Source organism: Panthera pardus, unplaced genomic scaffold, assembly GCF_024362965.1.
Source record: "Panthera pardus isolate Hobbes unplaced genomic scaffold, ASM2436296v1 HiC_scaffold_1, whole genome shotgun sequence".
Classification (NCBI taxonomy): domain Eukaryota; kingdom Metazoa; phylum Chordata; class Mammalia; order Carnivora; family Felidae; genus Panthera; species Panthera pardus.
Window position 1 is genome coordinate 12,708,095 of NW_026526654.1, and position 14,878 is coordinate 12,722,972.

Below are 14,878 nucleotides of genomic sequence, written 5' to 3' on the forward strand. Positions count from 1 at the left end.
CCAGCCTCTAAAAGTAAAAAAAAAAAAATGTGAGGTCTCCTGATTTTGGTTTTATATAGCAAATCTACTTGAACCAATGGAAAGACTATTACGTGCTTTCCCTCTAGTAAAGTTCAGTTAAGTGGCCCATTCAGCCTGTCATAATGGTTATAAATGCAAAAAGAAAAAAAAACCCTCAAAATTAGTACTTCTTATTAAGAAAAGTTGTCTTATTAGAAACCTTTTAGAAAAGTTGTCATAAGTGCATAAAGGCTCTTTCAAAATATCCCTTTAATTAGTTGCCGAAAGGTGATGCTAAAGTTAGAACAGGGAAGTGTCGTTTCTTTTCCATTTCTCTTGGAGTATTAAATCAGGTGATAATTTCAAGAAGAGATCTTAATTACTACACTTTATTTCCTCTCTTTTTTCCCTCTCTTAAATTATTTGCTAAGAACATTTTCCACTTAACATTAGCAACATTAACTCTGCTCACGAGGATATTTTTAAAAATCTGTGTATGTAGGGAATAAGCTTCTATAGTTGTTCCTTTGCATTATTTTTTAGTCATCAACTACAGGAATATCAGAGGGCATGGAGTACTGGCCATCACGCTTCTGTATTCAGAGAAAAGGGTGACCCTACGCCCATTTGTCCCAGCCAACATCCAAGCTTCGTTTAGAGGAGCATTCAAAACTAATCAAATTCCACCTCACAGAGTGATTTCAATACCTTTAATCTAAATTCAAAAACAGTGTAATTAGCAATCATCCCAGTTAGCTCATCTCCCGCAGAGAATAAAATTGCTGTGGGTTAGCAGGATTCTGATCGGTAGGATTTTGAAAAAAAAGTATCTTAAAAGAGGCTCTTAGTTAGAAGAAAACACAGAACAACCAAAAATTCTAATTTCTCTGAGACTCTCATATCCTTCCAAATGGAGAAAATGTCAGCCTTTCGTTGTGTCTGAAGTGACACTAAAATAATGGAAGGAAAACGATAGGTGTGGAGTTAACGGGGTTTGGCTCATTCATATAAATGTCCACACACAGAAAGAGGCTTCCTGCTAATTGGTTTTTTGACTTCTCAAGACCTGTATGTTTTAAAAGATATTTTATTTCAGCAACATTCCTGACTAAATAAAATACACCTGTGATCCTCTGTCTTACCAGAAATCTATATATGAATGTGTTTCTCAGAAAGTTCTGGCACAAATGTAGATGTTTGTTGATTATATATGACATAGTACTCAGTAAAATATTTTATAGAGCTATACTAACTTCTGTTCAATTATAAAAGAAAATGGAGGAAATAAATATCTTCTCCTTCAAAAAAGACAAATACCTGCCCTCGATGCCCTTCCACTGACTTCCAGAAACTTCCAGCACTCACTGTCACCATGCCCCGCCCTTCTAGTTATAAATCATGACCAGTTAGGATCTCTTCCCAGAGGCATGTCATGTCTTCATGACCATCATGTCTTCAATTAAAGGTCACCAAAAGCACACTCTTGCTTAATTAAAATATCCAAATATTCTCTTTCCTAAGAAACGCTTATGCGTTTCTTTTGACTTCATTATTCAAGGTTAATACAAGGGGTGGTATAAGGAAAGGTGCCTCAACTAGGAGCCCAAGTGTGGCTCCTGGTCCTGACTCTGGCTTTGTCAATTTCCACGTTTCTCTTTACCCCATACGAATGTGGGGACGAGGAGGTATAAAGGTCCCGGGCTTCCTGTGGCCTCCAAGAGGAAGGGATTACTATTCCATGTACCTGTGGTGCACCAGGCTCTGTGCTGGGGCTTTTCAGACGGTGCCTCATTTAAATCCTCTTGGAGGCCTTGTCACGTTGAAACCCAAGTGGCTGATCACCACGAAAAGATGCTGCTCCTCAACGGAGCTAAGATCACTTAAAGCACTCTGAAACTTCTAAAAGAATGTCCAGTTGACAGGACAAGCCTAAGGCTCACTTAAGGCTCACTTATGATGGAGACGGTCTTCTGGTTCGTTTTCCAAAGGACACAAGCAAAAGCCCTAACAGACTGTCCATTTCATTTGTTTCAAGTGCAAGTTTAAAAGTTTCCCAAGCAGATACTATGGCCCTGGAATATATATTGGGAGACATTTCTGATTGTTAGAAAATTCCAGTTTCCATTTTTTTAACCTTTATTTATTATTAGAGAGAGAGAGAGAGAGAGAGAGAGAGCGCACACAGGGATGGGGTAGGGGCAGAGAGACACAGTTCCAAGCAAGTGCCGTGCTCTCAGCACAGAGCCCGACTCGGGGCTCGATCCCTCAAACCGTGAGATCATGACCTGAGCCGAAACCAAGAGGCAGACGCTTAACCCACTGAGCCCCCCAGGAGTCCCGATTTCGGTTTCCACTTATGTGGATGTGGGTGTCTTCAGGATGCAGGCGGGACAGGAGCCAAATGCCCTTTACGCCGCACATGTGGATTCTGAGTCCCCCTCCCACCCCCCGCAGATCCTTCTCCAATCCCTCCAGGATGGAGTGGGCACTAAGAAGCAGAATGTGGTTCCGTCCTTACCGGACACAAACTGTCCTCATGAAGAAAAACAATCTCTAATTAAAAAAAGAGCCAGAGTTAAGTGTCGGTAACTTCTGCTATCGATTTACGTTCTCAATAATACGCATTCTCTGTGGTCATGAATGAGTTCATGTGGCCTTCACACCACGTCTTCCCTGAAAGGAGGAAAACAGCTGCTGCTTCGTTTTATTGGCTCTTTACATCCATTCCTTAGATTCAGCAACCCAACAAAAGGCAGGGACTGCCGACTCAGCCCGACAGACCAGAGCAGTGCCACCAACAGGCTCATATCCCAACAGGAGACACAGACAGCAACCAACCAGACAGACCAAGAAAAGGACACTTCCAGATATCGACAGGTGCTATGAAAGAAATGAGGAAAGAGCCAGATCCACAGTGAACAGAGCTGGGACCCAGCGGACACATTAGAAAGAGAGTTTGGGGAAGAAGTGACCCGAAAGGACACCAGTGCAGTAAGAATTGCCTACACTTTCCAGGAGAGGGAAGCATCCCCATCCCCTAGGCAGCAAAGAGGAGAAACCAAGCCGTGGCCTCACCACCAAGGAACTTAAATAGTCCAGTGAGGCTGGAGGATGTGAATGGGGTGGGAGGACCCGGGCACAGGGGGTCCCGTGGGCTGTCCTCTGAGAGCCCAGAGTCCAGTCCTGGACTTCACGTTTGATGAGACCAGCGAGGGGCTACGCAGATTCAGAGGGAAATGGCTGAGGCCTCCTCACAGCCTGACGGTAATGGCTGATTTCAATTTCCACTGAGCCACAAAGTGGGCTATCTTCTTAATTCACATTTATGCATTTAAATGAGGCAGTGACTTAGAAAAAAAGAAAAACGAGGCTGAAAACCACAAAGCGGGCTGGCTTTGTGTCTTTAGAAGGGACGGGTGTCCTAAACAAGGTTAAATCGAGAAAACATGGGACAAAGAACCTCGGTGGGGGCACCCAGGCAGTAGAAGCCAGAGTGGAAAGGCTCTCTGCTCACTGACAAGCAGGAAGTTACCACTGCGGAGCCACCGAAGGCCACCAGGATGGGAGACCATCTGGGCAACAGCTCCGGACCCGGAGAGACGGCTGGGAATACCAAGGTGGGTGTCAGAAGTGGGGCGAGGCAGGAACGAGCCAGCATATCCCACTTCTATGACAGTGACTCACCTGCGCGCACAGACCGGGGTGTCCTGGGACAGCCTGAATATATTGCAACACGCAAACAGTCATATTGGTTTGTGCTGGGTTATAAATGACCAAATGACAGGATAGGTGAAGCGGGTTGAAACTATTGGCAAAACGGGAAGAGGCAGACTTTATGGGGAGCTATAGCACATCAAAGCGAAATCAGACCATGTGTTGCAAAGAAAACGTTAATTTATACGAAGCATGCAGAAGAAAGCACTAGAGATAGGTAAAAGCTTACTTCAAAAGAAATCACAACAGAAAAATAATCTGCCTGAATTTCAATGTAATAAGGCTTAAACATTTTAAAAAAAGAGAAAAAGCAGACGAAATCACAACAGAAAAATAATTTGCCTGAATTTCAACATAATAAGGCTTAAACATTTTAAAAAAGAGAAAAAACAGACGAAATCACAACAGAAAAATAATTTGCCTGAATTTCAATGTAGTAAGGCTTAAAAATTTAAAAAAAGAGAAAGAAGCAGACGAAATCACAACAGAAAAATAATTTGCCTGAATTTCAATGTAATAAGGCTTAAACATTTTAAAAAAGAGAAAAAGCAGACGAAATCACAACAGAAAAATAATTTGCCTGAATTTCAATGTAATAAGGCTTAAACATTTTAAAAAAGAGAAAAAACAGACGAAATCACAACAGAAAAATAATTTGCCTGAATTTCAATGTAATAAGGCTTAAACATTTTAAAAAAGAGAAAGAAGCAGACGAAATCACAACAGAAAAATAATTTGCCTGAATTTCAATGTAATAAGGCTTAAACATTTTAAAAAAGAGAAAAAACAGACGAAATCACAACAGAAAAATAATTTGCCTGAATTTCAATGTAATAAGGCTTAAACATTTTAAAAAAAGAGAAAGAAGCAGACGAAATCACAAGAGAAAAATAATTTGCCTGAATTTCAATGTAATAAGGCTTAAACATTTTAAAAAAGAGAAAAAGCAGACGAAATCACAACAGAAAAATAATTTGCCTGAATTTCAACATAATAAGGCTTAAACATTTTAAAAAAGAGAAAAAACAGACGAAATCACAACAGAAAAATAATTTGCCTGAATTTCAATGTAGTAAGGCTTAAAAATTTAAAAAGAGAGAAAAAGCAGACCTCAGGAGTCTCCAAAGTTTCCAAGTTTAAGCTCATACTCCTCTTATTAGACAGCCTGATACTTTGCAAACCACAGCTTGTTTTGTTATCCTGATGAGTGTGCAATTCCACAAGGAAGCGGTTAGGAAATGCACCAGAACCCCGTGTTTCCTCGGATGTGTGAACTTCCAAAAGTCTTCCCGTCAGCGTTTACCCACCAGCATCCTCCTCAATCGTGAATGTCCCAGAGGAAGAGACCACCTCATCACCCAAAGAAGCATCTGGTGGGTAGATAGGTTTGCCCGGGACAGGTGGACCGTTTCGGCTTTGAATGTCTAGTTGCCGGAGGAGGTCTGAGCCTGCGAGCTGGGCTCCAATGCGTCACCTGCAGCAGGGACCAGGCGCACTGCCCACTGACTGAGCTGAGCGCAGGGGTGTGGTGGTGCTCACCCAGCTCCCCACCGCGGTCTCAGCTCAGCTTGCCCTTTCCACGGTGACCAGCAGTGACTGCAAACCGTTTGTAGCCTCCATTGGAAGCCTTAGAAATGTTCAACTTCACAAGGAGTTTCTCTCTAATTAAGTGAAACAAAGCTGGGGACACCTAGGGGGAGCTCAGTGTATTAAGTGTCTGACTTTTGGTTCCGACTCAGGTCATGATCTCACAGTTCGTGGGTTCGAGCCCTGAGTCGGGCTCTGGGCTGACAGCCCAGAGCCTGCTTGGGATTCTCTCTCTCTCTCTCTCTCTCTCTCTCTCTGCTCCCCCCCCCCCTCCCCCAGCTCACTTGCTCTCTCACAAAATAAATAAACAATTTTTTAAAAAGTGAAACAGTGCTGAAAGGAACACAGGAGAGAATGGTCTGGTGTCTAATTTTATAGTTGGGGAAAAAGGGTAAGGACACTCGCCCCATGTGCACACACAGATCCAGCCTGGAGCCCCCTGCACTGTGCCAAGCGGCCCCACTGAAAAATGCTGTGTGCTTTGTGACCTGTACTTCCAAAGACGGCAGAGGTCTGTATCACATTTTTTTAAAATGTTTGTTTACTTATTTTGAGAGACACAGAGGTAGGGGGGAGCGGGGAGAGAGAGAGAGAGAGAGAGAGAGAGAGAGAGAGAGAGAAACAGAGAGAGAGAGAGAGAGAAAGAATCCCAAGGAGGCTCCAAGGGCAGCGCAGAGCCCAATGTGGGGCTCATTCCCACGAACCATGAGATCATGACATGAGCCGAAATCAAGAGTCAGATGGTCAACCAACTGACCCACCCAGGTGCCCAGGTATCGTGTAATTTTGAAGATTTATAAACCAGAAAATGATCCACTGGGGAAAAGATTGAAAGGATACCTTATCATATGTCAAAAGATGGCACATACTTTAAAATGAATGGCAACTTTAAAAGTTGCCCTAAAAAATCTTTAAAAGACCCTAAAAAAAGACCAGCTATGATCTTGATCATGAGAGAAAAGCTGGGAATATGGCATCAATATATTCTCCGCCATTATTTTCATTGGTGCCTTTGAACCTCACACCCGGAAAACCTCTCTGCACTCTTGAATGAAAAATATAAATCATTAGGGATTCAGCAACTACCTCAAGTCCCAAGTGAAAGGTACTGGATGAGTGAAAACAAACCATCACTGACAAAGTTTTCCCAATATTTGTAGGTTACATCCTTACCTATGGGACGACGGTAAGAGGTTTTACACATCACTTCGTCCCGAGCATGCCGATGCATATACCAGGGAACCCAGAATAATTGTATTGTTAAATAAGTAATCAGACGGGAGAAAATATTGGGCTGAAAGCCAGACCACAATGCTATTCATTAATTAAATCTTCTTCAAAACAAGAAACATTCCCTACTTTTCTATAGCTGGTGTTTCATAAAACTAAGCATCATACTTTCTGTTATATATGTATATATATATACGTATATATATATATATACGTATATATATATATATTTCAGATTAGGAAGCTGGCATTAAACTACAAAAGCATGGGGCGACTGGGTGGCTCAGTCAGTTAAACGACTTCGTTAGGCTCAGGTCATGTTCTCACAGTTCATGGGTTCGAGCCCCACACTGGGCTCTGTGCTGATGGCTCACAGCCTGGAGCCTGCTTTGGATTCTGTCTTTGTCTCTCTCTTCCCCTCCCCTGCTCACACACTCTCTCTCAAAAATAAACATTAAAAAAATTTAAAAGGGGCGCCTGGGTGGCTCAGTCGGTTGAGCGGCCGACTTCGGCTCAGGTCATGATCTCTCAGTCCGTGAGTTCCAGCCCCGAGTTGGGCTCTGTGCTGACAGCTCGGAGCCTGGAGCTTGTTTCGGATTCCGTGTCTCCCTCTCTCTGACCCTCCCCCGTTCATGCTCTGTCTCTGTCTCAAAAATAAATAAACGTTAAAAAAATTTTTAAAAGAAAAAATTAAAAAAAAAATAAACTAGGACCAATAGTATCAATGAAGGAAACATGCAACGTCCACTCCACCTTAAAATTTGTAAGATAATGCTTCCTGTCCAATAAAACCCTCACCATTCTTTTAGAAATGTTGATAATTCAAGGGAACCCAGACTACCATAAAGAACAAAATCAACCTGTAGCCTACATTTATTTGACCTAGTTTGAGGTGCAATAGCCTTACTCAAATTTGATTTACTATTTTAGTGAACACTTAAAATTCAGAAGGCTTTTCCAGGGAACCCATTTGAATGATTCAACTCTCTTTAAAATTTGTGTAAAGTAGTTTCAATTAATATGTCTTTTATTTTTCTTTCAGAAAAGGAGTCTGGATAACAGATGTAATTGTTCAAAGGTATCACACTGGCTAGTAGCTTCTTCAAGTGCTTGGTGCCTCCTGTTTGGAGGTAACAATGAGGTTCCTTTTTTTTTTTTAAGTTTATTTATTTATCTTGAGAGAGAGAGTGTGTGTGAGCAGGAGAGGGGCAGACAGAGAAGGAGAGAAAGAGAGAATCCCAAGCAAGCTCTGCACTGTCAGCACAGACCCTGATTTGGGGGTTGATCTCACAGACCATGAGATCGTGACCCGAGCCAAAATCAAGAGTCGGGAGCTTAACCGACTAAGCCACCCAGGCACTCCAACCATAAGGTTCGTAACCTGAAAATAAGTTTAAGAAGTAAAGACAACATAACAGATCCCCTCTAAGGTGGTCTGGATTGTGCCCCACAGACGATACGCCTATGTCCTAACCCCAGGACTCGGGGACACGACCTTGCCTGAAAGCGGGGTACCCGTCCATAGTCTTCAAGTTCAGGTGAGGTCCTGCTGGAGGGCACGGTGCTTCCAGACTGGCATGGCTCCCACTGTCTTGCACATCCTGCTTCATTCAGGTACATGTTCTGCTGGTCTCCGTGGTCTACACTTTCTAGTTTACAAATAAGCCTTAGAGAGCCTCCGTGATTCGATCAAGGTCATAGGGGCAGTGCTAAGGTTGGACCGAAGACCCAGGACTTCTGGAGTCTGAGCTCAGTGTGGAAACATCAGTTGCATGGGCTCTTTGGAGTCAGTGGCCCCTTTACAGTTCTTACTACTTCTTCCCCCCCCCCCCATAGAGTTAGTTAGAGTTAGAGTTACTCCCCTAGAATCAGCCAGCCCTTCATCCATTTATTCTCTTGGCATTTATTGAACATTAACTCCACCAGACACTGTGCCGGACCCTGGAGATATAGCAGGGAATGCAGATTTACACTCTGGTGGGGAAGAGAGGCAGACAGACAGGTCTTAGCTCCTCGACTATCCTGCAAGCCTTCAGCGGCAGGACCCAGTCGAATTTACTTCTGAACTAACAACACAGCAGTATGGACACCTATATGTCCAATAAAACATCAAATAGATTTTTTAGAAAAGATGAAATCGTACTGGAGCAGCACAGGTCCCACTTCATTAAGACTGGTGTTTATCAGGGGAAGAGGAGACAGGCGGGGCCAGAGCGCCTGTGACCAGCCAGGCAGAGACCCGAGTGCGGGAGCCAGGAGCCAGCAAACACCAAGATCTGGCAGGAACCGTCAGCGGCTGGCCAAGGCGAGGAAGGACAGACTCCTAGCGACATCCGAGAGAGTACCATCCTGCAGATCCCAGACTTCCGTTCCAAGTCACCGAGCCTGTCATGTTTTGTTAGAGTGGGTCCTGCCTGCACGGTCACGCACTCTACAGAACCCCTTCCATGCTGACAGGCACCAGGAGATGACACACACTATGAAGTCACTCCTCGGGGTGCCAGAACCCTGCTCATCAGTTAGCAGGTCCTTCGTGGGCAGGCTCTAGAACGTGCAGAATCAGGCAGTGTCTCTAGAACAACGTCGCCCAGGTCCCCTCGAGACTGACTGTTGGGAGCTCTGGAGGGGTCTGCGCCTTCCCCTCCTGGAGCACCCCCAGCATGGGGCGAGAAGGTGGGGTGCATCACGAGGAAGGCGGGTGCGAGGGCCTCGTGATCAGGAAACGTACTTCCTCTCTGTCACATCCACCAACTCTGCGGAGCTCGCATACAGACCTTTGTTCTCCAGACCCTCTCCACCTGGTAGCAAATATCTGAAGGCACTTGGCCACGCTTCCCGAGACTTCTTTTTAGTCTTGCATTTCTTCGCGTGCGCCCCAAAGGGCTTGAACTTTCTGTCTCCCGAGGCACATCCTCTGCACACATGGCTCACCGTTCCCCTTCCACACAGGGAACAAGGAGCTGAGCTCCCATCTGCCCGCTCCGAGCCTCCCTGCTCCTTGTCATGCAGTCTCAGCCGGCACTGGCCCTGTTTGTCTAGCAGTACATGTTGTGTCCTTAAAATCAATCAAAAAAGGAACATAGAACCTTCAGAACAATCATTCTGTCAGATTTTTAAAGGAACAGAGCAGGAAGCTACCAGACTAACAAGCTGGGGCACCAGGGAGCAAATCAAGGATGCTAATGAGAAGTGGATGAGTGGGAAAACAAAACGGGGGTGCAGAGAGGAGGGGGTGCACCTCCTTCCGCGGAGGTCTGGCCTGCTGCTTTCCCAGGGGGTACCACATCCGGGCACCATTCTGCCGAAGGCACCCCACGTCTGCACGCGCAGTCCTGCACCATGCAGAGGACTTTTGGGTCGGGGAGGGCCCCGGTTCCCCCTGTGAATCGCACTCCGGCCACGTCACTGCTGCCTCCAAGAAGCCCTGAGAGTGGTGCCGTGGATGTGACGATGCTGGAGCGTCCTGGGACCCCCGCTAACAGGCGGCCGGTTAGTGCACTGCAGCGGTCCTGCTTCCCCTGCACATGCGCATATATATAGAATGATTTTCTAAACTAACACTCCTGAAGGGGACATATTAGATTCCAACCAGAAAAAAAAAAAAAAAAGCCAACAAAATTAGTAATGGGCAACACCTGCAAAAGCCCCTTAGTGCCTCTCTGCTTTGGCAAGGGGAATGCCGAATCCAGAAAACACAAGGTCATGGGAGTGATGTCCGGACAAGTGGTTTCTCCTCCAAGCCCCATGTGCATAAAAGCATGGCCAGCTCGACTCAGGCTGGAAGAAATGCCTCTCAAACTTGGGTGTTCATACACACCACTGGGAATCTTGTTAAATACAGAACCCCAGTCGGTAGGCCTGTGTTTACGACGAGCTCCCAAGTACCCTGGAGTCACACACAGAGTGGACAGGGGCCGCCTGCAGCACCGGGGACTTCCTCCACCCCCAGCCCCAACCGCTGGGCCCCGAAAGCTCAGGGTTTACGCTCAGAATTGAAGAGGTCAGGCTGAGGGGCGGGGGGACACTCTCACTGCGGTGTGATAAAACCAAGACCTGAAAACCAGACTTTGAGGCTCAAGATATTTCTTGGCTGAGGTCTTCCTCAAATGGTGGACCTTCAAATATAGCTCTTTGTCACAGATTTTTCAAGACATAACATTCCTATTGCAGAAATGAAGCTGCTAACTTCAACATCTAAAGTTATCTTTTGTTACGTCTTTTATACATTTTTTTCTTACCAAATTTCATTTACTAATAATGGATTTTGGCACTTACTGCAAAATGCAGGCTTTTTCTTTCTTTTTAAAAAATGTTTATTTTTGAGAGAGAGAGAGACAGAGCACAAGCAGGGGAGGGGCAGAGAGAGAGGGAGACACAGAATCCGAAGCAGGCTCCAGGCTCCGAGCTGTCAGCACGGAGCCCGATGCGGGGCTCTAACCCAGGAAGGGCGAGATCATGACCTGAGCCGAAGTTGGAGGCTTAACCGACTGAGCCCCCCAGGCGCCCGAGCTTTTTGTTTCTAAGTCATGGTCCAAACCAACTTTTGTTTCTTGAAGCATACTTGAAAACACCAAATAGGACTGATCTCTTTCTAAAATGATTACACTTAGCAATTAATTGGTTGCTAACGGCTGTTATTAATGTTTTTACAATACTTGATTCTTCCAAGTGCATGGGCTCCCCACCTACAATTCTCTTAATTTGCCTGGATAATCTGTTTTAATTAGAAAACTGTAACATCTCAGGTGAATTCTAAATTGGTTTAATTTTAAATAAGGGCTTTTCATCAAGTACACATTAAATATTGAAGCCAAAAAATAGTGTTCTTTGGCTTTAGTTGGGTGCTTATTTTGATGTTTTGATTTAATCCACTCATTTTAAAAATATACATTCACTTTTATTTAAAATAGACTTAAGTGTCTGTTTTATGAAGGAATTATTTACTCCAGTCATAATTTATTGTAATTGGGTGTGTGAGTCATTTCTGTGTTCAACAATTATGATCCATTTCAGCTGTTTTTCGTTGGGTTCCCGATTAGATAGTTTACACAAGAATCATCTTCAAAAAGTTCCCCTCACATTTCTGATATCCCTCAATTCACAAGAAGTTTTGAACTCATAACTTGACATCTCAGGTGTGCAGATAGCCACACACACGCACACACACACATGTGCACGCACACGCACACTGTTGTCACCATGCCTGGAGTTTCTCTGCCCCCTGCTGGCAGCTCCTGAGATCTGCCTTTGTTAATGTTCTACTTACCTCCTGTTAGGTGTTTTTTCCTCTCGCAGAATTGTAGTTCAAAATACTTTATGAAACAACTGGACAGATCATTCAGAGTTGTCCTGGCGTGCCCAAAGGCTTCCAAGATGCATATGACCTGTAGCAAAATGGAAACATTTACTGAGAAACTCGTTTTTAAAAATAAAACAGGAATAGTAGCAAAGATCCAGGAATAGTCCATCATCCAGGAGGTTCTCTGTTGTTGGTATGATACTGTGTTGAATTTTTAAAGTCACTCTTCCTTCAACTGCAAACTACTGCCTCCTTCTGTCTCAGAATACAGCTAATGTTAAGAAGGTAATGATACACAGAGGGTTTCATTTGGCTTTGCTATCTCTTCACACAAACATAATCAACTCAACACATGTTATTTGAGCTTTGAGACTTAATAAAACAGTAGAAATGCTTTTGTGGTTTTTGAGGGAAGGAATTGGATTTAATATTGGTTCTTTTAAAACCAACAAATTAGGGGTGCCTGGCTGGCTCAGTTGTTTAAGTGTCTGACTTCGGCTCAGGTCATGATCTCACAGTTCATGAGTTCGAGCCCCATGTCGGCTCTGTGCTGACAGCTCAGAGCCTGGAGCCTGCTTGGGATTCTGTGTCTCCCTATCTCTGCCCCTCCCCTTCTCTCTCTCTCTCTCTCCCAAAAATGAATAAACTTAAAAAAATGTTTAATGCTGTTAACAAAGATCTTCAGATCAACCCTAACATCTGAAATTCTTAACATGTTTCCTTAAACCTTGGCTATAGGAAAATAAAACACCATTTCTTCTCGCAATTGATTGTGTCTATGATAATGATGATGACCAAGTAATCCTCTAAAAAGTATGAAAATTTGGAAGTTTCCAAGGTATTTTTCTGTATCTTTCAAGTCATGGATGTTAAAAGCAGTTTCTGCATCAGCCGTATGAAGGAGCACACTAATTAATTCATTACTTTATTGATACAGGGGGTTCTTTATAGTTTCTGGTGATTGTGTTTTTTGAGAATTGTATTCTAAGTTAAAAAAAAAACCCAACTTTGCTGCTACTTTTTAACTTTCTGAATGCTGATCTACTAATGCATTCGGTTCACCTGGAAGCATTTCATATACTGAAAAATTATAAAATAATACTTTGAGCCTAATCACAAATCCAAAGTGCTAAAAGTTGTGGTACTAGTAAAATCTTCCAAAATATCTACCAAATATTGAACTTTTGGAGGAAACATGTTGATTTCGGTCTCTTAGTAATAACCTAGTTTTAAAGATCATAACAGTTAATTGATAGTAGTGATGCCAGAAATGTATTCTGAAAAATAATCTGAAATGGTATTTATAAAGGTCCTGTTTTGTTTTGTTTGCTGCTTTTCCAGTAATTCAATACTAAACAAGCATATCATGGAATTGATAGTGTAAGTAAATCGCATTTTCCACATGTATGTTATATCTAGTTTCTCTTCAGATTGAATAAATCTTTCACCCTTTACATTAAATAATTATTTAAAAATTCATAAAGAGGGTTAAAATGAATTTTTAAAAGTATTCTGGATTCTAGTTATTTTGGTGCTATAACTGAAAATAAACTGCTTTTTTGGTATTCTTACAGAGACATAAAAGATAATAACATTGGCCCAAACAGGAAATACAGGGTAATGGTTCAATACACGTTCTTTGTAGTAACAAGTAGATGTGTCCCCATTTCACCTCTGCTAATGATAAATTATATGACATTAAGCAAGTTTCACAAACTCCCAAGAACTGCATTTTCCTTTATTCCACCACAGGAATAACTCCTTCAGTGCTTATCAATGTCGGGTATACAAAGTTCTCAGCATTCAACAAATAACAAAGATGAATTTTATTTTTGCTGATAGTAGTAGAAAACATTCATTTTGTGCCAAGAATTATCCTAAAGTTTTATATATATAACATGTAATATATAATATAAATAAAGTTATATATAAAATTATGTATACCATATATGCACACATACAAGTACACGTGTATGTTTATGCAGATATTTCTTTTAATGCTCATAACTATTGTCTCAGTGAGCCACCCAGGTGGCTCGGTTGGTTAAGTGTCCAACTTTAGCTCAGGTCAGGGTCTCACAGTTCTTGAGTTCGAGCCCTGCGTCAGGCTCTGTGCTGACAGCTCAGGGCCTGGAGCCTGCTTCAGATTCTGTGTCCCCCTCTCTTTCTGTCCCTCCCCGACTTGTGCTCTGTCTTTCTTGCTCTCAAAAATAAATAAAACATACAAAAAAAAAATCTAGTGTCCCCATTTTATATAGAAGGACATTGAGAGATTAAATAACTTCCCCAAGGTTCAGAGATTACAGATAGTGGAGCTGGAATTCGAACCCAGGCAATCTCTCTGCAAAATCAACATGCTTAATCAGTGCATCACCAGGCTATGAGTGCTGGAATAACAATAAGGGAATATAAGGCATAATGTTATATAAATCTAAAACTATTGAACAAAATGCAAAAGCTCATATGGCAATCTTTCATTGTGTGCTGTTGGTCCATAATTCAAGCCTAAGATATTATTGGTTACACTGAAAAATTTTTTTTTATTCTCAAATTAGTTAACATGGAGTGTAGTCTTGGCTTCAGGAGTAGAAGCCAGTGATTCATCAGTTAAATATGACACCCAGTGCTCATCCCAACAAGTGCCCTCCTTCATGCCTGTCACCCACTTAGCCCATCCCCCACCCCTTCCCCTCCAGGTACCCTTGGTTTGTTCTCTATATTTAAGAGTCTCCTATGGTTTGCCTCCCTCCTTGTTTTTATCTTATTTTTCCTTCCCTTCCACTATGTTCTTCTGTTAAGTTTCTCAGTTTTCACATGAGTGAAAACATAGGATACCTGTCCTTCTCTGACTGACTTATTTCACTTAGCATAATACCCTCCAGTTCTATCCACGTCCTTGGAAGTGGCACGATTTCATTCTTTTTCATCCCTGAGGAGTAAATAACGCTTTTTATCTTCAATTATCCACTTGGCCAATAGGTGGCACTAAGTAAATGTGTTAAGAGAAATACCAAAAAAAAAAAAAAAACAAAAAACAAAAAACAAAAA

General features: G+C 42.8%; 1 protein-coding gene across 3 annotated transcripts in view; it reads right to left on the minus strand.

Moving 5' to 3' along the window:
• MYO16 (myosin XVI) overlaps nt 1-14,878 on the minus strand; it is a 609,969-nt gene that overhangs the window by 267,238 nt on the left and 327,853 nt on the right. For all 3 annotated transcript variants that reach the window (XM_053889237.1, XM_053889213.1, XM_053889198.1), the window contains exon 15: nt 11,798-11,915. In XM_053889237.1, coding sequence (XP_053745212.1) covers nt 11,798-11,915 — 118 coding nt within the window. The remainder of the gene's footprint in view (nt 1-11,797; nt 11,916-14,878) is intronic.